The sequence below is a fragment of the Meleagris gallopavo genome, chromosome 5, assembly GCF_905368555.1.
Source record: "Meleagris gallopavo chromosome 5, MGAL_WU_HG_1.1, whole genome shotgun sequence".
NCBI classification, from domain to species: domain Eukaryota; kingdom Metazoa; phylum Chordata; class Aves; order Galliformes; family Phasianidae; genus Meleagris; species Meleagris gallopavo.
The window spans coordinates 21,262,498-21,284,726 of NC_139408.1; the positions used below are offsets into that span (position 1 = coordinate 21,262,498).

General features: G+C 45.2%; 1 protein-coding gene across 4 annotated transcripts; it reads left to right on the plus strand.

Moving 5' to 3' along the window:
- The first annotated feature begins 614 nt into the window (after positions 1–614).
- On the plus strand, positions 615–20,771 carry ACCS (1-aminocyclopropane-1-carboxylate synthase homolog (inactive)). 4 transcript variants are annotated; one of them, XM_085224601.1, is made up of 16 exons: positions 615–929; positions 8,885–9,495; positions 10,566–10,625; positions 11,483–11,494; positions 12,902–12,972; positions 13,470–13,539; positions 14,567–14,633; positions 14,989–15,086; positions 15,632–15,709; positions 16,631–16,731; positions 17,402–17,491; positions 18,398–18,443; positions 18,589–18,730; positions 19,289–19,431; positions 19,814–19,967; positions 20,182–20,771. In XM_085224601.1, exons 2-16 carry the CDS (start codon positions 8,902–8,904, stop codon positions 20,427–20,429), a joined length of 1,974 nt encoding a protein of 657 aa, XP_085080727.1. In that variant the 5' UTR covers positions 615–929; positions 8,885–8,901; the 3' UTR covers positions 20,430–20,771. The 4 variants fall into 4 exon arrangements, with proteins under 4 accessions (XP_085080727.1, XP_085080724.1, XP_085080726.1 ...); XM_085224598.1 differs by lacking the exon at positions 615–929 and adding an exon at positions 6,550–7,683; XM_085224600.1 differs by lacking the exon at positions 615–929 and adding an exon at positions 7,910–8,145.
- The last annotated feature ends 1,458 nt before the right edge of the window (positions 20,772–22,229 follow it).

Below are 22,229 nucleotides of genomic sequence, written 5' to 3' on the forward strand. Positions count from 1 at the left end.
ATTCTTTTGCCACCATGTACTGCACTGGAAAAACAGTGTCAGCATGTCAGCAGTGAGGACTGGTTTTCAGTAGGCTTGAGAGTCCCTGCAAAGAGGCCTCAACTTGCAGTGAAAAGCAGGGTCTCAAGCATTGCTTCAACCTCTGGAACAGTAACCTGCTTGGGGTAGTCTCAGGCTAGGAAGAGATCTCTACAGAAGCCCTCAAATCTCTGCAAATCTGAATGTTGGGGTGGCAAAGCAGAGTGTGCTGGAGTTCCTTGGGACACTGATGTCTGATTGCTGTTGATGTCTGGACCAGAGAGCAGCTCAACTGCCTTTCACTTAAAAATCTAGAAATGTTTTCTTCAATGTTTTTAGAACTTTTCTGAAGTTCTTCAGAATGAATCACTGCTTGAGAACAGCTCAGTAAACATCATCCAGTTAAAATGTCTGAACACAGTACAGCTTGAACTGAAACAGAGTTCTTAAAGGGAAGGTTTGCCAAAAGCAGCAACACAAACTCTGTCCTCTTACTTAATGCAATAAAATCCCCTGTCAGCCTGAGAGGAATCATTTTCAGAAATTTCTAGCAATAGCTGTAATTTCCAAGTGTTCCCTTCACCCCAGGAAGCCTGTGCCCATTGATTGATAACTAATGCACATACTGCTCTTTAATAGGGCAAGGCACATGACTCTAGCTGAGGGCACAAGGACATGCCCTCTGGTTGGGAAAAGCCTGCGAGGGGGGTGTGATTCTCCCACATGCTTTTCTGGGAGCTCCTTGATGCAATCCAGGTCTAATGAGCACACCTGACAAAGTAAACAGCTACGAAAAAGAGCATTTCCTCAGCTTTTTGCCAGAAGTACAACAGGAGCTGTGCCTAGGATCCTGGAGGAACATCTGGCTGATTGACATACTGACAGCCTATTTTTGCTGGCTAAGTCCACAGGTAAGAGCAAAATGTTACTCTAGCTGTGTTTTGCTTCAGCTATAAGGTTTGGGAAATATTTTGGTTTGCTTTAGACAACAAATTAGCTAAATGTTTACAAACATTCATCCTGACATCCCTTTTTCTAGGAGACTTGCTTTAGAGCTCCAATTGTAGAAATATTAATAAACTTAGATTCAGACAACAGGTCTGGCTCATTTCTGGGGTAGCCCAGATCTTCATCACTGATGCTGCTGTAGTTGAGGCAGTGAGCTTGGCCAAAACAACCAGCATCTTTTATCAGTATTTCTTTGTACATGTCCTTTTTGATTGCTGGAAAGTGACTGAATTGCTCCATGCCTCTCTTTCTTATAATTGGGAGCCAGCTGCACAACCGTGTTGTTGGGTTATGGTCATAAGTACTCATGAGATATTTCCAAGTAGAAGTCAATACAGGGATGACTAGCAGCTAGATTTTTGAGTCACTTTTTCCTTCTTTTTGGAACTGTACCAGTGCAGTCAGATGACTGTTAGTCAGCTCACCATAATCTGGCTGGTGGGGGAGAACATACTGGGTATTGGGGTGCAGGAGCTGCCTATTGGATCAAACCAGCTCTGGACTAGCAGAACTTTGTGAGAACCTCCTGTGTGGGTTTGCACCACTGTAATGCAAAGTCTTTGCTTGCTAATCAGTGTGTGCTGCTTCTGCAGTGGGAGTGTGAAGGAACAGTGGTGTCTGGAAAAGGTAATGAGGTCAGGCCCAGCATGTGTGGTGTTCTGCTTTGAAGAATGGGTTGGCTCAGAAGCAGCAGGGGAGAACAATCTCTGATGGATTGGAGCTTGCTGAGATACTCCCTGAACCTGATGAAGTCCAGTGTTCAGGGAACTAACTGGCTGAGACATCAGCATAAGTGTTAGGAATTATTGCTGAGATATAATAGGAAATGAATGAGATTCCAAGATGTAGGAAAAGGATACACGTAATAACTGTCTTTGAAGAAAAGAGAGAGAAAGAGGTAAAAGGAACCTAACAGAAGTCATCCCAGTTCCTGGAAAAAGTGGAACAAACGATCTGTGCGTAAGAGTCTTGAAGATAACAAGGTGATAAGTTGCAGGCATACAGGACTGTCAAGAAGAAATTCTACCAGAACAGACTGCCCTTTTCCTTTTTTCTTTCTTTTCTTTTTTTTTTTTTTTCCTCCCTCCTGACAGAATAAGCAACCAGGGAAGAAAAAGGAGATGTCCTTTATTCCCACTACAGTAAGGCTATTCACACTCATTTCCATGATATTCACAAACCAACTATATATATATACACTCTGGGTAAAATTGGTGGAATATGGATGTGCAGCCTCAAAGAGAAGCCTATTTAGAAGAAAGTCCTTAGGGTTTTGCATCAGATGGGAAGGGGGTTGCAGGGGACCCTCCCAGGTTGGTCAGTCTTGTTGTTAGTGGCTTTGTAAGTGCAACAGAAACGATGTTCATTGAGCCTGATGACAGTGTCATGCCAGGAGGCATGGGGAACATGTAGGGAACAGGATCAGAAGTCAAAGTGGTCTTCAGAAGCTGGGGGACCAAACAGAAAAGGAATTGATACAGACAGGCACAGCACAGAAATACATAATCCACTGAAGAAATACGAGTCAGAGAACAGCTTGTAGGAAAGCAGGTAGGAAGGTTTTAGGTTTTAATGGTCTTAACGAGTCACAATATGAAGGTACTTCTCTGTTCAGAGATCAGTGTTATCATTGGACAGATGGACATGAGTGCAGTCTCTGAAAAAGCCTCTTCTCTCTGTTTAGTACTGATGCAGCTCTGTCAGTAGTATAATGCTTGACTGTAGCAACCACATTTCCCTAAAGCTGTAGATTGGTTTATGAGAGAGCTTAGAGAAGAAAAACAAAAATAATCAGAAGTCTAGAGAGGATTATCTCCGCATTTTTTTAAGTTTGCTGAGAAAACTGCATGCTAACCTCTTCACTTGCTGCAAAAGAATGAAGACTTTTTTTCAGTTGGTGATAGATAGGACAAGAAACCTCCCTTACACCTTGTGCAGTGGTGGAGGACATACAGGCTGGACATTAGAAAACCTTTCTCATAGTGAGTATACTGAGCAGGCTGCTTAGGGAGACTGGGGAGTTTTTAACTGGAGATAAAAAATGCTTGTGTCTTCCAGGAACTGTGTCACAGTAATGCTGCTATAGGTAGGGAAGTAAATAACAAGAGAGCACATCAGAGAATGTAGACAGCATAGCTGCAAAAACCAGACGGTCCTTTGGGCCAAAAGGCTCCTCTTGCAGTCTCAAGCTGCTGATAATCTGGCTTTGCAGTGGTCTGGGCTGCACCACTGCAGGTCTGTGCCAGGCAAAGAGAACAGGCAGGAGATTATGTTCTATGATGAGAGAAGCTTTGCAGCTCTTTTGGAAACAAAGATAGCAGAGGTACCTGCACGCTTTTATTGATGACTTCAGCCTTATTTTACTTTCCAAATAGTAACGACAGGTTGCATGTCTATCAGGGCAAGAGGTCGTGTCTACTTTCCCGAAAGCAATCAATTCAGTGTAGTTAATTGAACTGAAATGATAAGCTGGCAAAAACTTTATGCTTGCCTAGAAATTGACTTCAGGCAGTTCAGAAGCTTCCCTGTCACTCAGTCCTTTGCACAGCCACTCAGATTTCTCCAAACCATCCTTGAAAGTTTGCCTTATAAAGATTGGAATTTCCACACCAAGTTTGGAAAAACATGATTTACTTGGATGAGGCACCAACACATCGTACAGCTGGTGTAATGGAGGTCAGCAGGACCATGTTGTCTCACTGTAATTTAGGCTGCTTTCTGAATGCCCTGATAATTACAGGAGGACAGATCATGTTCCTAGAATCCAAAGAGCAATTGCAGGGTTCTTAAGGGCAACATCACTGAAGCTGTTGCACAAGATGTGGAGAATGAGGGAGGGAGAACAGAAAGATCTGCAGCTCTCACTGTCTGGCCACAAAGAAAAGGAAAAAGTCAGAAAGGTAGCCAGAACTGACAACATGTGAGGGGAATATTACCTTTTGAGAACTGCACCTGGATCAAGAAGAAGCCGAGTGCAGCTGAGCTCGCTGGGTACGTGCATGTTACACCCACAGCTCTCTGTTCAGTGAGCAAACAGATATGAGTTTTGTGGCCTCAGCCTCTGGCACAAAGCTACCCATAAATATGAGTAGTGTGTTCTTCTCAGGCCCGGCAGAGCAGAAAAGAATGTCAGGATGAGGACAAGGATCCACCATCAGTGCAGCGAGGCTGCAGCAGAATGGGGCTGAGCTGCACTGAGCCATGAGCAAAGCAAGGACACCCGTGGCAGCGTTACAGCTGTGTGGGAAAGGCTTTGTTATGAACTTGGTTTCCCACCGTACATAAACACTTAATTTCCCCTGCAAAAATCTTTGCTGCTGGCATTTCTGACCCCCTGGTTAGGAAAGACTATGGATGAATAGGTCCTGCTCAGGTCGTGCTACAGGAAACATAATCCCAGTTTTAGCTTCTGCCTGAAATAACTACATGAGCTATGTAAACTGCTTGTTGTTATAAATGAAAATATAGGAGGATTCTCACCCGTGGTTATATCTAACTGCTTCCCCTACCAGACCAAGAAGGAAGATCACTGTGTCTATATTTAACAGTAGATAAGGGCCAGTTAGTTGGCTCCTTTCCTCGCCTTTTGTTTTTCTCTTTTAAGGCAAATGGTGACAGATCTTTAATATGCATTACTTACAAGTTGGAGGGGCAAAATCTTGCAGCAAGTGGAGTGACAGTGCAGCCAGGGAGAGGGAGAAAGGCTGAGACCTGGGTTTGTTGCGTGGTTGCCTATGAAATTTTATCACTTGAGTTTACCTCAGTGGTGCAGTTCTAGTGCGAGCATGTCGTGACTTTGCAGGCAAAGAAACACACATCCCTGCAGGCTATCACTGTGTTCCCAAAGAAATTTGCTAGTGTGTTAGTATCTCTTTATGCATAAAGCATAACCATGTCAGAAAAAAAACTTTCTGTGATTAGAGCAATCAAATTATCGTATCAAGCTGGGATTTCTGAGATCCGCAACTATTGGCTTCAAGGCCTGCACACAGCTGAGGGGCTTCTGGCTGTGTCTGTGGGCCCTGATCGCATCATTCTCCCACAGTGGACAGGGAGAAAACATTTGCATGTCTCCTTGCAAAGAACTCGCAGTACTGACCGGATCCAGCCTGAGAAGAAGCAATGGCCAAAAAGCAAAGAAACCAAACAAATAAAAATGCACGATGGGCTAATATAAACAGCATGTCAAGAGGGAAGTAGCTTAGAGTGCTCATGCACCAGTAAGAGCCATTAACTTTTTCCACTCTCTTCGTCATGGCTTTCCCCCATAGTCAGCCACAACCCACAGAAATGTTGCTATGACAGCTGGACCTACAAGAATGCAGGTAGCTTTGAGAGAGATACCTACATGTCTTTGAAGACGGGAAGAGCCACTGATGTCTCTTATCTGGACTCCAATAAGGCCTTTGACACAGTTCCCCACAGCACCTGCTTCCTGCTCCAGGTAACCCCATTAGTGGGATGCACTAACGGGATTGTGTGAATGCGCAGGCCTGCCTCTTACCACAGCCATTCCCACGGGAAATGGGAAAAACACTGTTCCCCTGTTCTTTGTGTGGACAGGCACTGAGTGTGAGGGTGGGAAACGCCCAGCACTTGGGCACGTCCAGTGCTCCTGCCCAGAACTTACAGAAAACCCAACATGCTGTTCAATTGGTTACAGAATTAACTCCTCCTCAGCCCCCCAAAGTCTGTCTCGGGATAACAAGGTGCTTAATAACCACGATTCTCTTTCCCTTCCCCTCCTTGCCCAGCTCTGCTTTACAAAGGTTTCTGGAGGCACTCCTACTGCCCTCTGCGGGCAGCCTCGAGGCGTATGTCGGGAACAGAATCTTACAAACCTCGGCTTCTCTCACGGCCGTATGCTGAGTCTGCTTATTAAAATAGGCACCTGGTAGCACCAGGCAAACGGTACACCTGCTTTGCACGGCAGAGATGGAAGAATTAGTGAAAAAATAGGGTTGCCTTGGGGGACGCAGGTCCAGCATTCATTTTGGTCGATGTGCTTTATTTCAGGGATTCTCTGTGATTTCAGGGTTTCGGTCAGAAGCTCTTCCCACTAACACTAACAGCGGCAGCACGCAGTGCGCGGAGCCCCGGACAGCCCCGCTTTGACGGCGGCCGCGGGCACCGCCGGGGCGCCGCGATCCCGCCGGGCCGGGTGGGGCTTCGCGGGGCTGCAGCACCCCCTGCAGGGCCCGGCCGCAGCACTCTGTGCCCCAGGAGCACGGCCAGGTGCCGTGAGGGTTCTCTGTGCCGTTCTATGCTCCGTGCTCTAAGGTGCCCCAACGCGGACGGCCCGGCTCGTTCCGGAGCCGAGGCACAGGCACGGCTCCTCCTGGGAGCTCCCCGCGATGTCCGCCGGGTTTCTTTTTGAAGCAAAACAGACCGCTCCGCACAATCCCGGAGGGGCCGACGAGCCGAGCCGAGCCGTGCCTGGCACGGCCGGGCGGGGCACAGGGGCGGGGCGGCGGGCGGGACTGGGGGAGCGGGCACCTCCCCGGGGCGGGGCGGCTCTGGCACGGCACGGCTCGGCACGGCCCTGACCCCGCACAGCCCTACCGGCCGGGTAGGGCCGGGCAGGGCCGAGGGAGGAGGGCGGGGGTCGGGGAGAGGTTCCGTGCCGCTGCGCTCGGCCCGGCGCGGCTCGGGAACGCGGCGAGAGACTGGCACGGACTAAAGTTATCCCGGAATAAGGCTGCACGCATGTGCTGTCACCCCGGATGTGAACATGCCGGCCCGGCTCCCCACTAGCTCGCTCCGCCCGGCTGTAGCGGATGGGCCGTGCCGAGCCGTGCCGAGCCGTGCCGAGCCGTGCCAAGCGCGGCGGCGTCGGCCGTACGAGGCCACCGAGGGGCCGAGACGGGCAGGAGCCGTGAGGGACCGGGTGCGAGAGGCTCCTCCGGCCAAAGGGCAGCCCCGAGGGGTAGGGCAGCGACCCCCGGCACGGCCCGGCACGGCCCCGCTCGACCCGGGGCGCCGGGAGCCGGGGGGAGGGGCGAGCCCGCGGCCCCGGGAGGGATGGATTTTCGGGGGAAGAAGTACGAGCGCGGCAGCAACTGGTCGGACCCCGAGGTGGTGGAGCTGCTCCAGCTGTGGGCGGACGAGTCGGTGCAGCTGGAGCTGGAGAGCTGCCTGCGCAACCAGCACGTCTTCAACCGCATCGCCGAGGTGCTCGCGAGAAGGGCATCCACCGCACCGGGGACCAGTGCCGCGAGAAGATCAAGAAGATGAAGCTGGAGTACCGGCGCATCAAGGACAACAGCAAGGCCCCGCGGGGCGGCCGCACCTGGAAGTTCTACGATGTGATGGACCGAGTGCTCAACAGCCGGCCAGCGCTGGCCTACGGGCCCATGGGCGGCGGTGTGATGGCCAGCCAGGTGCTGCCGGGCGGCATGATGGATGGCTACCACCACCAGTTCGCTGCCTCTGCCCTGCACTTTGGGCACTCCCAGCACGCCGAATTGATGGAGATCAAATGCGAGGAGGTGAATTCTGACGAGCACTGCCTGAGCCCAGAGCCCCCGGCAGCTGTGTCTTACCAGCAGGGCTGCCCCGAAGAGCATGAGATGGAGAGAGCCTTCCTGGAAAGGGCCCAGAATGACTCTCCCATCTCCAGGGTGGAAATTCCCATTGAAACCAGTGTTTCACCTTCAGGTAGGGATAGACTTCTGCATTCCAGCATAGGGTTGCTGCCTTGTTTCCTGGAAAGAGAAGGTTTTGTACTGGTGCACAGAGAGACACCTGATTTTTTTTGCACTGATTCTTGTTTTTCATGTCCCAAAAACCTTTAAAGTAGAAGGCTGGTAACAGCATTAGTTGTCTTCTGGCAGTTCCTGACACGTGTCTTGGCGCAGGTAAATAAAATCTAAAATTACTGCTCTAGGCTAAATGCTGCATATGAACTCCAAAGGACTGGAGCATCTACTCTAAGCTGGGATAGACATTTGTGCTAGATTTCTCTGTGTAATGCAGACAGTACATGCATTATTCCCAAAAAGAAAAAGAAAAATTGCATGCTTTTTGGTATTGACTGAATGTGACCAGGGCTGTCTGCAGTCCTCATGCTGAATTGTATCAGGAGACGCTCTTCTTCCATTGCAACCTGTAAACATGCAGGTGAAACTTCTCTCATATTCTATTTGAATGTTTTCCGCATCTCATCTTTTAGGATACTCAGCAACAGAGAATACTTGGGGATAATCGTTGCCTGGCTTCCTAATCTGCTAACTAGAACTTGGAAAGAAGACATTTTTTGAAATCACTGGTAGAAACAGCTGATCTGTTTACAGGAGATAAGAGATCTGTGCTGGGAGTGCAATTGGCCATTGTTTGGGTGCACAGAAAGATAGGCTCTACAGATCGTGGTGATTTCCAACCAGTCTAGGATAGGCTGATGGAAGAGTACAGCCTTCTTGGGAAGCAAAGAGGTGATGGTCAGTATATGAGATTCATTTTTGAGATCAGGAAGAACGGCTATGGTGATCTTAACCAAACTATGTTTAAGGTCCCTTCCAACCCAAATCATTCTGAGCTATGTCCTTCTTACCATGGTGAGTGCGTGGGTAGCCGAGGGCAGGATCCTTGAATTAACCCCAGTAGTGATCACTGGGGTTAATTCAGAAACCAAGTGAGAGCCAGATCAGTGGCTTGCAGCACAGTGGTGAACCCGGCGTGTGAAGTCAAAGACTGCAAACAAAGTTGCAAACTCCAAGATGTACTTGACTGATTTTGCTTTGTTTTCCCTAAAAATCCTGCTGTAGTGTATTTGAGGTCAGGTAGTGGGAAGCAGCAAAGCACGTCCGCACCATTTAACTTGCCTCGTGTTTCATTTTTTCCCACTTTCACACAACCACAGGTTTCAGTGAGCCCAGCATGGCCAACTCATCCCGGATGCAGAACGTAGTTCCTCGGCCCGGCTTCTCCGCCTTGCACCGCCTGCGGAAGAAGCGGAAAGGCCAGCGCGTGAAGGACCCGCTCGACGACCTCCTGCTGAAGACCCTGACGTCACAGCGGGCCATGGAGGAGCGTTTCCTGCAGATGGAGGAGCGGCGGTTCCAGCGGGACCTGGACGTGGAGGAGCGGCGGATGCAGCTGGAGCAGCGGCGCTTCGAGCTGGAGCGGGAGCACGAGTTCCGCATGTTCGACGTTTTCGCCCAGATGCTCAGCATCCTGAAGCGGAGCCACGGCGGCGCATCCCCTTCCCTGGCCATGCCTCGAGGCCTGGACTTCAGCCAAACGCTGTCGGAACTGACGGGCCGGGTGGGAGGAGGCGACCAGCGGGGGCCGAGGGCCGGAGGGCTGGCCGTGAGCCGGGGTGACACGTGTGGTTTTTGCCCCCCGGAGGGGTTCCGGCGCAGCCCGTACCTCTCCGCTCGCGGTAACGTCGCCAACATCTTCCGGGGCTCTGACGAGGAGGGGTACAAAGCGTACCACGCTGACAAGTACGATGAAGACACGAACCCCAACGTGAGTGAGTCTCTTAACTAACGCTCGGCACTTTTTCTGCCCGTTACAGCTCCGCTGCTCGGTGCGCAGCTCCTCACGCACCCCCTGGCGGCACAGAGGCTGAATGTTAGTGTTCGGTACTGAATGAGTAACAAACACAGCGAACGGAAATCGTGATTTAGCTGGGGATTACTTTTAAATAGATCCAGCATTCCATCCCGAACAACTTGAAAATGTCAGAATGTTTTATTCTGACCTCTAACTGCAGTCATGGTGTAGGGGGGGGCGCAAACTAGATTAAGATCCAAAAGCACAGTAATTATTTGATAAGAGATGTGTTATGAGGCACAAACTGCTAGCTCTTCTACTAACTTCTACTAACAATGTGAAAAGTAGATAAACACCTAAATTTGGACTTGACCTTTAGTAGCACCATTCACGTCCAATTGCTTAGACTCCATTTTATGTATGTTTTTAATTTGTTTATCCAGCTTCTTCCGGTGTTGAATATGTGTTGATGGACTGGAGTTCTTCAGCACCCAATGCCATGTTAGATAAGCAGGGCCAGACCCTGCAGAATTGCCTCTCCAGAGGGAAAACTTAATGTTTTAACCACTCTGCATGACTGTGTGCTATTTGACATTTGAAAGAGTGAGTGGAGTGGAACAGACGGACTGATAAACAACTAAATTTAGGTGAAGAAATGTTTCAAAAACATTTCTTTAAACCGCTGCAGAAGTGTAAACCTCAGTTTTCTCAGAACTATTTCACGTGTATTTGTAGTTAGATGCACACTGATGAGTGAATTCAAGAATAAGTTAAACGTTCTGTAAAGAAGAATAAGCTGTTAGTACTTATCCATTTGCAGAAAGCTTATTGCCTAAGAGCTGGAGTGTCTGAGATATGTCTGTGAGCACACACCTGCATATATAACTCTCTAATTATATACTATTTCGTGAACTGTGCTGTGACTTTTCTTGGTAAGCTTTTTGGGGGCAGTTCAGTGGAATGATAGCTAAGATGATGTACATACGCATTGATTTTGTGTGTGTAGTGTGTGTCCACAAATTATATGCTATTTCTTTTTCTAGGGTATAATTAATTTTGGCACCAGTGAGAATAAGCTCTGCTTTGACCTGATGTCCAAACGGGTAAGTCCTGCTCCTAAGAGAAATACCAAATATAATATGTGGTTTCTCCTCAGTGTCTTTCCTTGAGTTATTGCCACTGTTGAGGTTTCTCTGGAAAAATTTTTCCTCATGAATTTCTTACTATTGAAAGCCACTTCTGAATTCAGCTATTTGTACACTTACTGATGTTGTTTTCCCGAGAGACAGAAACAGAGAGTTTTCTGTTCTCTTTCATTGTGTTTCCCTGGAGGGGTGTACTTGGCTCATTGAGATATTTACGACTCTGTACTTAAATGAAGATAAGATGCATTTCATTTTCTCCTACTGACCGCATTTTATTTAATACGGAGGTTTCAGAACTACTTAAGACTCTTCTTAATTTCAAGAATCTTCACAGCTAGGGACAGAGGACGTTGACTCTGTCCATTGTGAAGCTACACAGTTTGAGCACCCAGTTCTGAACTCATCTAAAGTTTGAGAGGATGGCAGCAGCAAATGTGACATCTCATGAAATCTCTTAAAATCGTACTGGGGCAGCTACTAGTTGGACGCTTTGTTCAGTTCCATGAAACAAATGGCATAACTCATTAAAAAAAAAAAAGGCAAAAGAGAACAACAAAGCTGTGCCTTCGCAGGGTGTTTCTTGATTTTTCATTAAAATTATTTCTCAGATTCAGCCCCCTGGGTGGGAAGGCTGCCCTTTTCCTAGCTGCAGCTGCCTGGGGGGGTAAGGTAGCCGAGTGTCTGACAGTTGGTCTCTGCAGTTTGAAACTCACTTTTACTCCCATTCCACCAATTACCACCCTCAAAATGTTCCTTTTATTCCTTCCCCCCACACCACTGACTCGGGGATGCTACCCCATCGCTTGGCCTTCCAGCTAAAGGAACAGGTAAGGCAGAGCTGCTGCCTGGTGGCTGTGCTCTCAGAAGGTGCCCTATGGGCTGTGTAGGTTATGCCTTCCTTCCTTCACCATCCTTTCCCTAAACTAATACAGTGTCTGCAGCAAGTAGTGCAGAGGGAGACAGTAGCAAGTCACATCTTCATTAGCCTTGTTGTGGAAATGAGCTGTAGCGTGATGAGCTGTCACACACGTGGCAAGAAGTTACTGCTTCCAGCTTCCTCATCACAGCCCAGAGTTACAGAAAGGGTTCACTGGGTGCAGCATCAGCTGAGATTGTAGGAAAAAGTAATTTGTTGCTGTTGGGGACGGTAAGTACTCAGTTTCCACAGATTAAAGTAATGTACTGTATTTCTGCCTTCAATTTTTGGCCCTTAAATTGGCTTACATTATGTGGTATGAGATCTCAGATAATCTTCATTTTGGTTGGCCCATCTGGTTTCTTAGTCCTTAGACAATTATCCTTAAGGGTTCTCCTCTTCATTACTGCACGGCCATTTTTAGCTGAGTCTGCTGATAGTTTTGTGTTGCATTATCTAGATAAGTTTAGGAGGGAGGTCTAAGGAGAATGTAGTTCTGTGCTACACAGGCGTCAAGAACATCTAGAGGTGAATGAAGGAACTTGAATCTCATATGTCAGGTTGCAATTCTGCATGGGATGGGATGAGGACAGTGTCTTTGAACACTAGAGCTTGGCACAAGTTATTAAGCACTGATACAGAATGCTGTGGACATGTTATTATGTGGTAGACTTTTGCACTGCATGTTAAATATCCCTTCCCCTTTGCACCGTCACTTACTTGTCGTGTCCTTTTAGTATTAACTCACAGACTTGGTGGTTATCAAATATTTGCAAGGTATATTGTACATAACATTTGTTTGTTCTCTTTTTGTTCACGTAAAATGTCCTCTTCTCTATTCCCCAGTCATGACTGCACTTTCCCTTGCAACTTCATAGAACTGGATTATGTGAAACCCTGAAAATTGCAATCCTGAAAATGTTTAGATAAAAGCAACGTAAAGCATACTTTATCTAAACATAAACATAAAAAGGGCCTGTGAAGCTTTCACACAGTTCAGGTGATTCTGACTTTAAGAACAAAATGAACTATTTGGCATCCTTTTTGTAGATTTCTGCGCAGTGAAGTTCTGGCTACAGTAATTTGGCAGAAGCCCCCACTTCCTATAAGCTGAAGTTATCACTGATCAGCTTGCTGTTCTTTGCCCCTCCGAGCTGCCTTAATTCTGATGGTCAGTGGCTTTCTCAGTCCAGTTTTAAGGCTGTTGAAGTGCTGTGTGTGCATGTCTATGCAGAAGCGTGCCTGCCCTTTGGTTCTGTCTCTCTCTGTTTCCGAAATTGGTGACTGTGCTTTTAATGTGTTTTCCTGTTGCTCACAGCTGACACAGACCGATATGAACCTCATGGAGCCACTGCTGCTTCAGTATCCCGACTGGAAGGGACACATGTTGTAAGTCCTCTCATTTCTGTAATGCTTCTCTGTTTGAGTACCTGTCTGAAAACAGAACGGATGAGTACAAACTGCTTCTCTTATACAGTAGTTAAAACTTCTTCCAGGTCGTAGAATCATATTTTTATTTTCAAAACAGTAATTGGTCATCCAACTTAAAATCCTTTGAAAATCCAGTTTAAAATCATTTTATGTAAGAGAAGATGCTAATTTTCTATACATTAACAAATGAGCTAACTCAAGAAAATTCCTTGAAGCTCTGTTAACATCGAGGACTTTAATCCTTCAGTTCTCTTTAATGCTCTTCAGAAATATCTGTGCAGCCATAGCCATTGTCTGTGACGCCTTTGCCATGTGTAGCAGTCCCATCTGTGGCATGGGCTGTCTGCATCAAACTTTACAGTGCCCTGGCTTTATTTTCCTGAGATGTGGACCTGGGGAAGCCCAGTCTCTTGGAGAATAAGCTGAATCAATATTTGCTTTTGTGTCTTTCTCAGTTTACGGGAGGAAGTGGCTCGATTTTTGACCTATTACTGCAAGGCCCCTGCACCTCTTAAGGCAGAAAATGTGGGTAACCCACTTTCCATTGGTGTCTATTCTAATGTATTGCCATTTGTTATCAAACAATTTCATTTTATATTTTTAAACAAATGATTTTGTAGAATGACAGTCTTTTATCATGTAAATGAAATTGGATCGTAGCCATTTTAGTTGCTTTTGATGCACACATCAGCCAAAACATTTCAGTTCTACTGCGTGTTTGCCTTATTCTTTACTTCTATGTGCCAGCTCCTCATCCCATTGCTCCCAGTGAGGCTTTGTGTTTCTATCTCCCCGTTCAGCTCTGGGACCTTCTGGGCTCATGTCCCTCAGCCTTGACAAAGAGTGCCCGTTGTTTCTGATGAGTTTAATTTCATAGTATTCTGCTATTGCACCTCAGGACAAAATCTGTCATTGAGCCAATGGTAGTTTCACCTAGCAAGAACAGATATTTTCAGACCTTGTGATGGTGTTATAAGGAAGGTGTCAACACCTGAGTCTTTGCAGGACTTTCTGATTTGGGAAGGGTGCAGGCTGGGCTTGGTGCATGCATGAGTCCTGCTTTTGCTGAGTGCTGGATCCAGTACTATTGCTGCTCTTCTGGCTGCAGTAACTCAGCAGAAACTGTTGCTTCACATAAACTGAAGTCATCACTGATCAGTTTGCTAATCATTGCCTCTCCAAGGCAGCAGATTCTACCTGACGCTTGGATTGAAACTCCCGGGGCCTCTGTGCATCAGTCTTCTAGAAACAGGAGACAAACTTGCTTCTCTATGCTTCTGTTTATGCTATTGTACTAATTTGGTGGGAGGTAGGAGCTGCTGTTATCACAAAGAGAAGATAACACATAATAAAGAGGCAACTGGACAAAGTATCATGAAACGGAGTCCAGGATTAATGTTGTTTCTGGTAGAAGTGAGATGTCAGCAGGAAATTCTGGGAACATCCATGCTAGAGGATTAGGGAGAAAATGTATTTTGTTGGTTTTGTCAGAAATTTTGTGGTGGTGTTTCTATGGACATATTTATCACTAGCCTCTCTCTTTCTTCTCTAGGTGATTGTTCTGAATGGTTGTGGCTCTTTGTTTTCTGCATTAGCTACAGTCCTGTGTGATCCAGGGGGTAAGTGGATTGCTGGAAAATAATGGTTTTTTTTGTTATTGTTGCTAGGAAATAATGTGTTACTTAGTTTAAATACTGTTTTGTGGAGGTGAAATAATGTGGAATTAGCACTGATCTACTGAAATGTAGGCTATGCTTATGCTTACTTGGAATACTGAGGGTGGGTGTACAGTGTCCCAGTTTTTGCAGAAGATTGCAGAATTGATATAGAAAGAAAGTGGAGAAAAGAGTTGTAACATTAAAATATTTCCAAAGTGCATAACTGTAAATAGGCTTTCATGCTCAACTGAAGTCCGTTAGAGGAGAAGGAAGGACAGCAATCTGTTGCTAACAAGTTTTGTTGTCTTGGTTCCAGAGGCTGTTTTGATTGCTACTCCTTTTTATGGTGGTATCACCCAGAGCGTCTTCCTGTATGGCAACGTCAAGCTGGTGTATGCCTATTTAGACAGCAAGGTAAGAGTTGAGGAAAGGGAATACCAACCTCCACAATTAAAAAACAATTGGCACAGGAAAGTGCCAAGCTTTGGGGACTCCAAACAAGGCTAGGCAGCAGCCTGTGGTTTCATTTATGGTTGGGAAATTGGACACATCGTTTTCGAGAAACTTGTTGAAGACCATAAATCTAGTTTCTAGTCTTTTCTTGTGTCTTGCTCCCTAAAAATATGTAATAATGACTCCTGGTGGGGAAAAATGACCATTTTGGAGTCAGACATATGTATTGTCCTATAGGAGGTGGTCTGTCCCAGAGGTGTGAGAGTGCATGGCTATCTGACATTGCTTTAGTCATTAAGGATACCCAGAGAATTCTCTACATGTGGCCAGTCTATGGTGAAAATTTCTTTGATTTTATATATTTATTCTCTCTGCAGTATAAAAGGATAAAGGGATGGATGCTAGTCATTATTGTTGGGTTTTTACTTTGTTTTGTGTGGAATGGCTCAAGACAGATTGTTGAAATAATTTGGCCTTTTCAATTTTATCTTTGTGATGTGTTTCAGATTACTGGAACAAGCACTCGGCCTTTCCAGCTTACTGTGGAAAAACTGGAAAAGGCCTTGCAGGATGCCCAGGCAGAGGTGAGCACAGATGAGCTTCACATTACTGGTCAAAGCTACAGTATGTCTGAGATGGCTGGTCCCAGATGTGACCTGAAGAGCAAAACATTTTCAAAACCTAGCACCTGGCTTTCTCATGGTCCTTATAGACAACCTGAGGTCAGGCTGCTTGCAAATCCTGCCTGCACTTGTGGTAGAATATTCAGCAGCAATTCCTGGAGGAGTCCCACTGTATCATGCATGCCTGGGCATACACTAAAATGTAGGGTCTTTGCAGGGTTTTTCCTTCAGGAGTGCCAGCTGGGTTACCCAAAATGGACTGCTCTACTCAGTAATGCAGATTTATCCACTAATAACAGCATGAATTGCAGGAAGTAGGGAGGGGCAAATCTAGAAGGTAAATACAGATGTGTGCTACCTGTCTGAATATTTAGTCTGTAAGTTTTGAGATTATCCTAAACCCAGTGTATGTTTAGCTTCATCTTTAGATCATTAGCAGCTCTGACTCCAGCCACTTGTGCTCTAAATATGAGCAATTCACATCCATGTACCTCAAATTGCTATTTTTCTTGCCTTATTAGTGGGCAATCTTCAGTAATCTGCTACTTAATAATGCTGATACAGATCAGAGAGAATTTTCTTTTATTCTGAGAATATGAGAAGGCATCTTTCTTATAAATGAGCAGAAATCACTGCAGACTCACCGTTTTCAAACTCATAGATTCATTCTATAATATTTTCCTCAGCTCACTTTGCAAGTGCCATCATTATAAAAAGGTCAGTTGTGGCTACAACTTTTTCATACAAATCTAACTTTTGAGGTGAAATATCACAGTAGAGGCTGAAGGGGAGTCTTGCGTCATGCTCACTGCTCCTTGGGGAGACTGAAAGTTTATCCCACGGTGAATGCTCTCTTACCATCGTGTTGTTTGTGTTCTGCAGGGTGAAACTGTAAGGGCTTTAATTCTTCTGAATCCCCAGAATCCCCTTGGGGACATCTACTCCTTGTCAGAGCTACGGGATTACCTGGAATTTGCTAAAAGGTATGCCAGTTTGGAAGGCTGAGATAACCAGAGGCAGATATGGCTTTCAGAGCCTGGTGGTCTACTTGCTGTACCTTAATTTATCCGTGAATATCTTCTCAGTCAGGCAAAAAAAACAAACCTGTTCTCTTCACATAGAGGTAGTAAAGAGAGGAGAGTGGGCTGGTGGGGGGAAGGGAGTGTGGACCATCCAGTCGGCTGGAGGGACAAGGCAACTTGCATCAAGGAATATTTGCAGTTTTACTTACAGTCCTAGCAAATGCTGTGGTGCTGTCCTCACATTTTCTCTGTATGTGCAGAGAATAAGAGATATTTGAATATGGCTGCCCATCTTCACCACTGGATGCTCTCTGCAATTTGGCCAATTTCAAATGGACAACACCACAATGTAGTTTAGAGGGGTAGTACATATAGGAGTTAATTTTCACAAGTACATTGGAAATGACTGAAATTTTATCCCATTATACAGTTGCAGTGGGTGACAATTATCTGGATATATCTTCAATCAGTTCAGTGTACACAGTTCAATATAATAGAACTGAGTTGCGAAAAAATACTCTGTGTTGCAGAATTTGATGTATAAAGGTAGCCTTTGCAGGGTTCTGAATTTCTCTTTGCTTCTCAGCCAGAAACAGCATTCTTTTCTAATTTCCATTTTGTCCTTTTGCAGACACGAATTGCATGTGATAGTAGATGAGATCTACATGCTGTCAGTTTTTGATGAATCAGCCACGTTTCACAGTGTCCTGGGCATGGACAGGTAAAATCAGCTCCTACTTCCCTGGCCATCTTCCAGTGACAATTCAACATGATGCCTTGCTGAGAACTTGTGACTGGAAGTTAAGTCATGAGCTAGAAAATTCTGAATCTGCCTTATATTGTGGGCTTTTTAAAAATTTTTTATTTTCATAATTTCCGAATGGCAAATGCATTTTTTTCAAGCGCAGGGAAAATACTAGCAAGAAAAATGTGGGTTAATTTTCTGTTGTGGTATGTTTTGGTTTTTTTTTTTTTTTTTTTAGTGTGTGCTTTTGTATTTGCTTGTGACAGTCCCTAAAAAATTGGAAATAGATATTTCATTCCTTGAAAGTGAGGCTTTTTCTTTCCTGCCCCGGTATTGCTACCTCTTTCTCTTATTTCTGTTGATGACTGTAAAGGCTTTCTGTTGCTGTCTACATTCTCTTTTCGTACGGTAGTGACTGATCAGTGTTATTAGAGGTTTGAGAATGGGTTTTATTAGGTATTAGTGATGATTCTCATGGGTCGCTTCCAACTCGGGATATTCTGTGACTATGAATATCCTTCTTCAAGGTATTATTGTTTGAAAGAAGGAAAATTACTTCAAATTCTTAGAAAACGTATCAATTTTTAGTATTACATTTGCAAACTCTGTATGTGCAGGAAATCTGTGCAAAAAATACAGTGCTTAACGTGAGTATTTGAAGTACTTACATCTGAAATACTTAAAAATGGTGTCTAAAATTAGTTCCTGGGAGTTCTTTGCTTCTGAGGGCAGGTTGGATTTGGATTTTCTCTGCTTGACTGATGATCTGTGCTGCACTGCCGCTGTGTAATGCTGCCTCTCTATTTTTGCAATGCTGCACTGGTGATCCAAAACTTCAGCACCTATGACACTAATTGCCCATCTGCATCCTTCTACATACAGATTGCCTGATCCACAGAGGACTCATGTGATGTGGGGAATAAGCAAGGTGAGTGCCAGTTTCTGCCGTGCTTTGGCTTCCTTACTGCTGACTTCAGGCTCCTTGGGTTAGAAAGAACAAAGCAGTGTTAGTAGGAACCCATTCCTACTTGAACTTCCTGTTCGATACAGTAGTCTCTATGTGTCTTCTGCAGGATTTTGCTGTCTCTGGGATTCGTTTTGGTACTTTGTATACAGAGAACCAAGATGTTGCTAATGCAGTGGCTTCTTTGTGTTATTTCCATGGGGTCTGTGGACCAGTCCAGCACAAAGTTGCACAGCTACTTAGGGACAGAGGTGAGTTGGTAGCTAATGTAGGATCCTCATGCCGTCCTGTTATCTCGATACTTCAGGAGATTCAGTCCCTTTACTTTCCCCAGTGGCCTCTTAGTCATGTGGTCAGCAGCTGTCCATTACCCTGAAGCTGCCTCTGTAAGCTGTGGCTGACAGTTCAATAACAGAGGAACTCTCGGCAGAGTTCTTCATCAACAGATACGGAGGAGCAGCTCTGAAGAAGTGTGATAGCTATATGTGTAAAAGCAGCAAATGTTGTACAGAGCAGGGAACGCAACCTTGTATGAAGAGGGAAATGGGAGGGGACTTCCAGCCTTGTCCTGGTCTTGGGGTGCTGGCACTCCAGCCATGAGCATGGCAGAGTGGTAAAGAAGATATGTGCATGCATGAAACTGCTACATAATTCTTGTCTCCAGTTCTACTTTTTGAGGAAACAAAAAAGGAGTTGTAAAAGGTTGAAATGTAAAAAGGCACTGTGACTATTTGAGAAACCTTAGTCAGTTTGTGATTTTTATCCTTAGTCACTTTGTGATTAATTTTTTTTTTTAATCTCCTGGCTAGAATGGATCAACCAGGTGTACCTGAGGGCCAACCGTGCCCGCCTGAAAGCTGCCCATACATATGTGACAGATGAGCTGAAGACACTTGGGGTTCCTTTCCTCAACCGTAATGCAGGCTTCTTTGTCTGGATTGATTTCCGAAAGGTTGGTACTGTTAGAAAAGGAGGCTTCTCCTGGGTTGAGGGCAGCCTCATGGTGCAGCTTTGTCCAGGAGAAAGTTCAATATTGTGATAAGCTTTCTGTTAGAGCCCCATCTGTTGTCTGATGAGCAGAGGGACGGGTGGCCTGCTATTTCTGTGCATGCTTTTCCTTTTTTCTGCCTGTGCATTTACCTCCTTGCAGGAATCTTACTGCTCTCAAGCCTCTTTCCTTTCCATTTCTTCCTTTCTATCACAACTGCTGTATTTCAGAGGTAAAAGGTGTCTCCCTTGGCCTTTGCAGACCTCATGGGAATCCAAATTCATGGGGGTCTCTGTGAGTTAGCCTATAGGTGACTAACCTCTGGCCCTTCTGGTGACTCTCCTAGTACCTTCGGACAGGAACATTTGAGGAGGAGATGTTGCTCTGGAGGCGTTTTCTTGATAACAAGGTTCTCCTGTCGTGTGGCAAAGCTTTTGAGTGCAGTGAACCTGGATGGTTCCGCATCATCTTTGCTGACAAGACCCACCGACTACAGCTGGGTGAGTGATGCTTTCTTCTGTTTTTCCTCCCACTAGAGAATCTGCAGCACCATTTCCTCCTCTCCTTAGTCCTAAACTACCCTATAATTATTATCCTCTTGTTTTTCCATTTTTTCTCCCTTCAATTCTCCAAATTTTTCTGGATCTGAGAGGTTTGGAGACCCTTGTATCTTAGACTCACCCACTAATGTTTCCCTTCCTTTTATCATTGCAGGTATGCAGCGGATCCGCAAGGTTTTGGAAGAACGAGAGCAGGAGATATTGTCTGAAGAAAAGGAGCAGCCTTGTCAGTCAGATCAGGATGGCAAAGCAGATAGCACAGATGAAGTCATTTTCGTATCCCGCCACCAGGAATCTTCCTGTGCTGGTAGTTCCAATCTCAGTGACCTTATTGGCCTCCTGCAGCAGCAGATGCGTTCATCTGATTGGCTACAGAAAAATACAGCAGAACAGCTAGCATAGAAAAAGCCAGAGATCCACAGCGTGTTCAACAAACTCATGGGAAAACAGTAGGGGCCGGTGTACCTTTAGGCATGTTCTTGAGCACTAATGGCCCTGGGCCCCTAACAGCTCAGCATTGACTTCCAGCAAATAATATATTTTCTGTATAGCAAGAAAATCACTTTGTAAAACCCCTCCTCTACCCCATTTGATGTCCCTGATTTGTACTATATAGGTGATTTCCTTGGACTGGGGTGAGGATAGGGAATGGTGGGGGTTTTGTTCACCTGCTGCCCCTCATCCTGCTGCATCATTGTATTTTGTATTTCATTTCTAATGAATATGCTCTTAACTCTCTTATAAGGTCCTGTGGTGCTGTGGTGTCTTTTTTTTTTTACACTTCTCTTTTCACTCTTTCTGGGAAAGTGGAGGTTTGAGATTGTTAAAATGTGTAAGGTTTCCCTTTTCCTTACTGATATTTGGAAGTAATTATTTCAGTGCCAGAATATGATTGCTAGCACAAAGAGATGTTTTTGGGAGATAAAATGTCAGTTCTAAGATAGCTTCAGCTATGGGTAAATAAGCTTGTGTCCCTGGCCGTCTCCGTGGATGAGGCTCTTAGAACACGATCATTTAGTTTGAGTTCTGTAAAGCTTTTTCATTTTGAGTTGGTTTCCATTCTATTCTCAGATCAGACAGTATCTAACCACCTTGGCTGTAAAATGCCTGTTTTTGTTTTTGTCCTTCACTTTGTATAAATAAAAAGAACCCATTGGCTTCTTAGCCCATTATGTCCACAAAAGAACTAAGAGTGGAGAGATGATGGAAGGACAATATCCTCTCTGCAGCCTCTCTACTCCTGAGGTCCATCCCTTCTGGTTACCAGTGGGATTATTCACAGGACACTATTGAGCATGTTCCTTATACCTCTGTGCTAGATGTACCTACTTTATGCCCACAGGCTTTCAAGGTAGCATCTTCTACTGTTACCTGAACTACGGAGTCTATCATTTGGCAAAGTAGCCTTCTTGACTAAACTGTATTCTCTGGTCTCCTGTCCTTCCTCTGTTTTCATTTTGAAAGACAAAGACACTATATAATGATGACAAAGAACTTTTGTTGGAAAGCTTCTTTCTCAGATGCAGAACTGTTTAGTTTCTTGAATGTTACATTTATTGATATCTTAAAGGAAGTTTTTTTCTGCATACTTATTAATCTGGAGTTAAAGGAAATGGTCCATAAAAGATGAATGGAAGCACACCACTCCCCTCCTGTGATTTGGCAGTACCAAGTTATATCTTGGTAGCATTATGGAGTCTGAATATAATGAGTTAGAGAGGTGAAAGACAAAATTCAGACTGAAAATAATTCAAGTTATTCTTTGGTCCAGTCTTCAAGTAAAAGAGCTTTCCTTTTACAATTATTTTGTGAGTTAGGGTGTCAGTGATCAACTATTCTATGGTTTGTTGATTTTGTTCTTGGGCATTGTAGGTTTGGGCAGAAAGACACATAACAAGTGACAAAAGCATGTGCCTGTACCATAATTTGAATTACCACAGCATAGGTAGCAAATGAGTGCTGCAGCTGCACTTTGGTGATGTATCTATGGGGAAAGTGAGGGGCAGGGGCTGAGGAGCAAGCAGTGCTGTGGGTAGAAGAACTGCTCCACCTCCGGCAACAGTGAGGGGAAGCAAAGTTAGTGGATAGATGGAAGCATCGTATTTGCTTAGTTTGTTACATTTCCATGTAAAATAGTTATAAGCACACTCAGGTTATTAGCATTTATTTTGCATTTGCACTTGACTGTCCACAGAGAAAGAT

Bases quoted from the DNA above. Each gene is read 5' to 3' on its own strand.
- ACCS (XM_085224598.1), top strand. From the start codon at position 7,257: ATGAAGCTGGAGTACCGGCGCATCAAGGACAACAGCAAGGCCCCGCGG. The intron at 9,496-10,565 runs GTGAGTGAGTCT...TTCTTTTTCTAG, and splicing joins ATGAAGACACGAACCCCAAC to GGTATAATTAATTTTGGCAC. The intron at 13,540-14,566 runs GTGGGTAACCCA...TTTCTTCTCTAG, and splicing joins CACCTCTTAAGGCAGAAAAT to GTGATTGTTCTGAATGGTTG.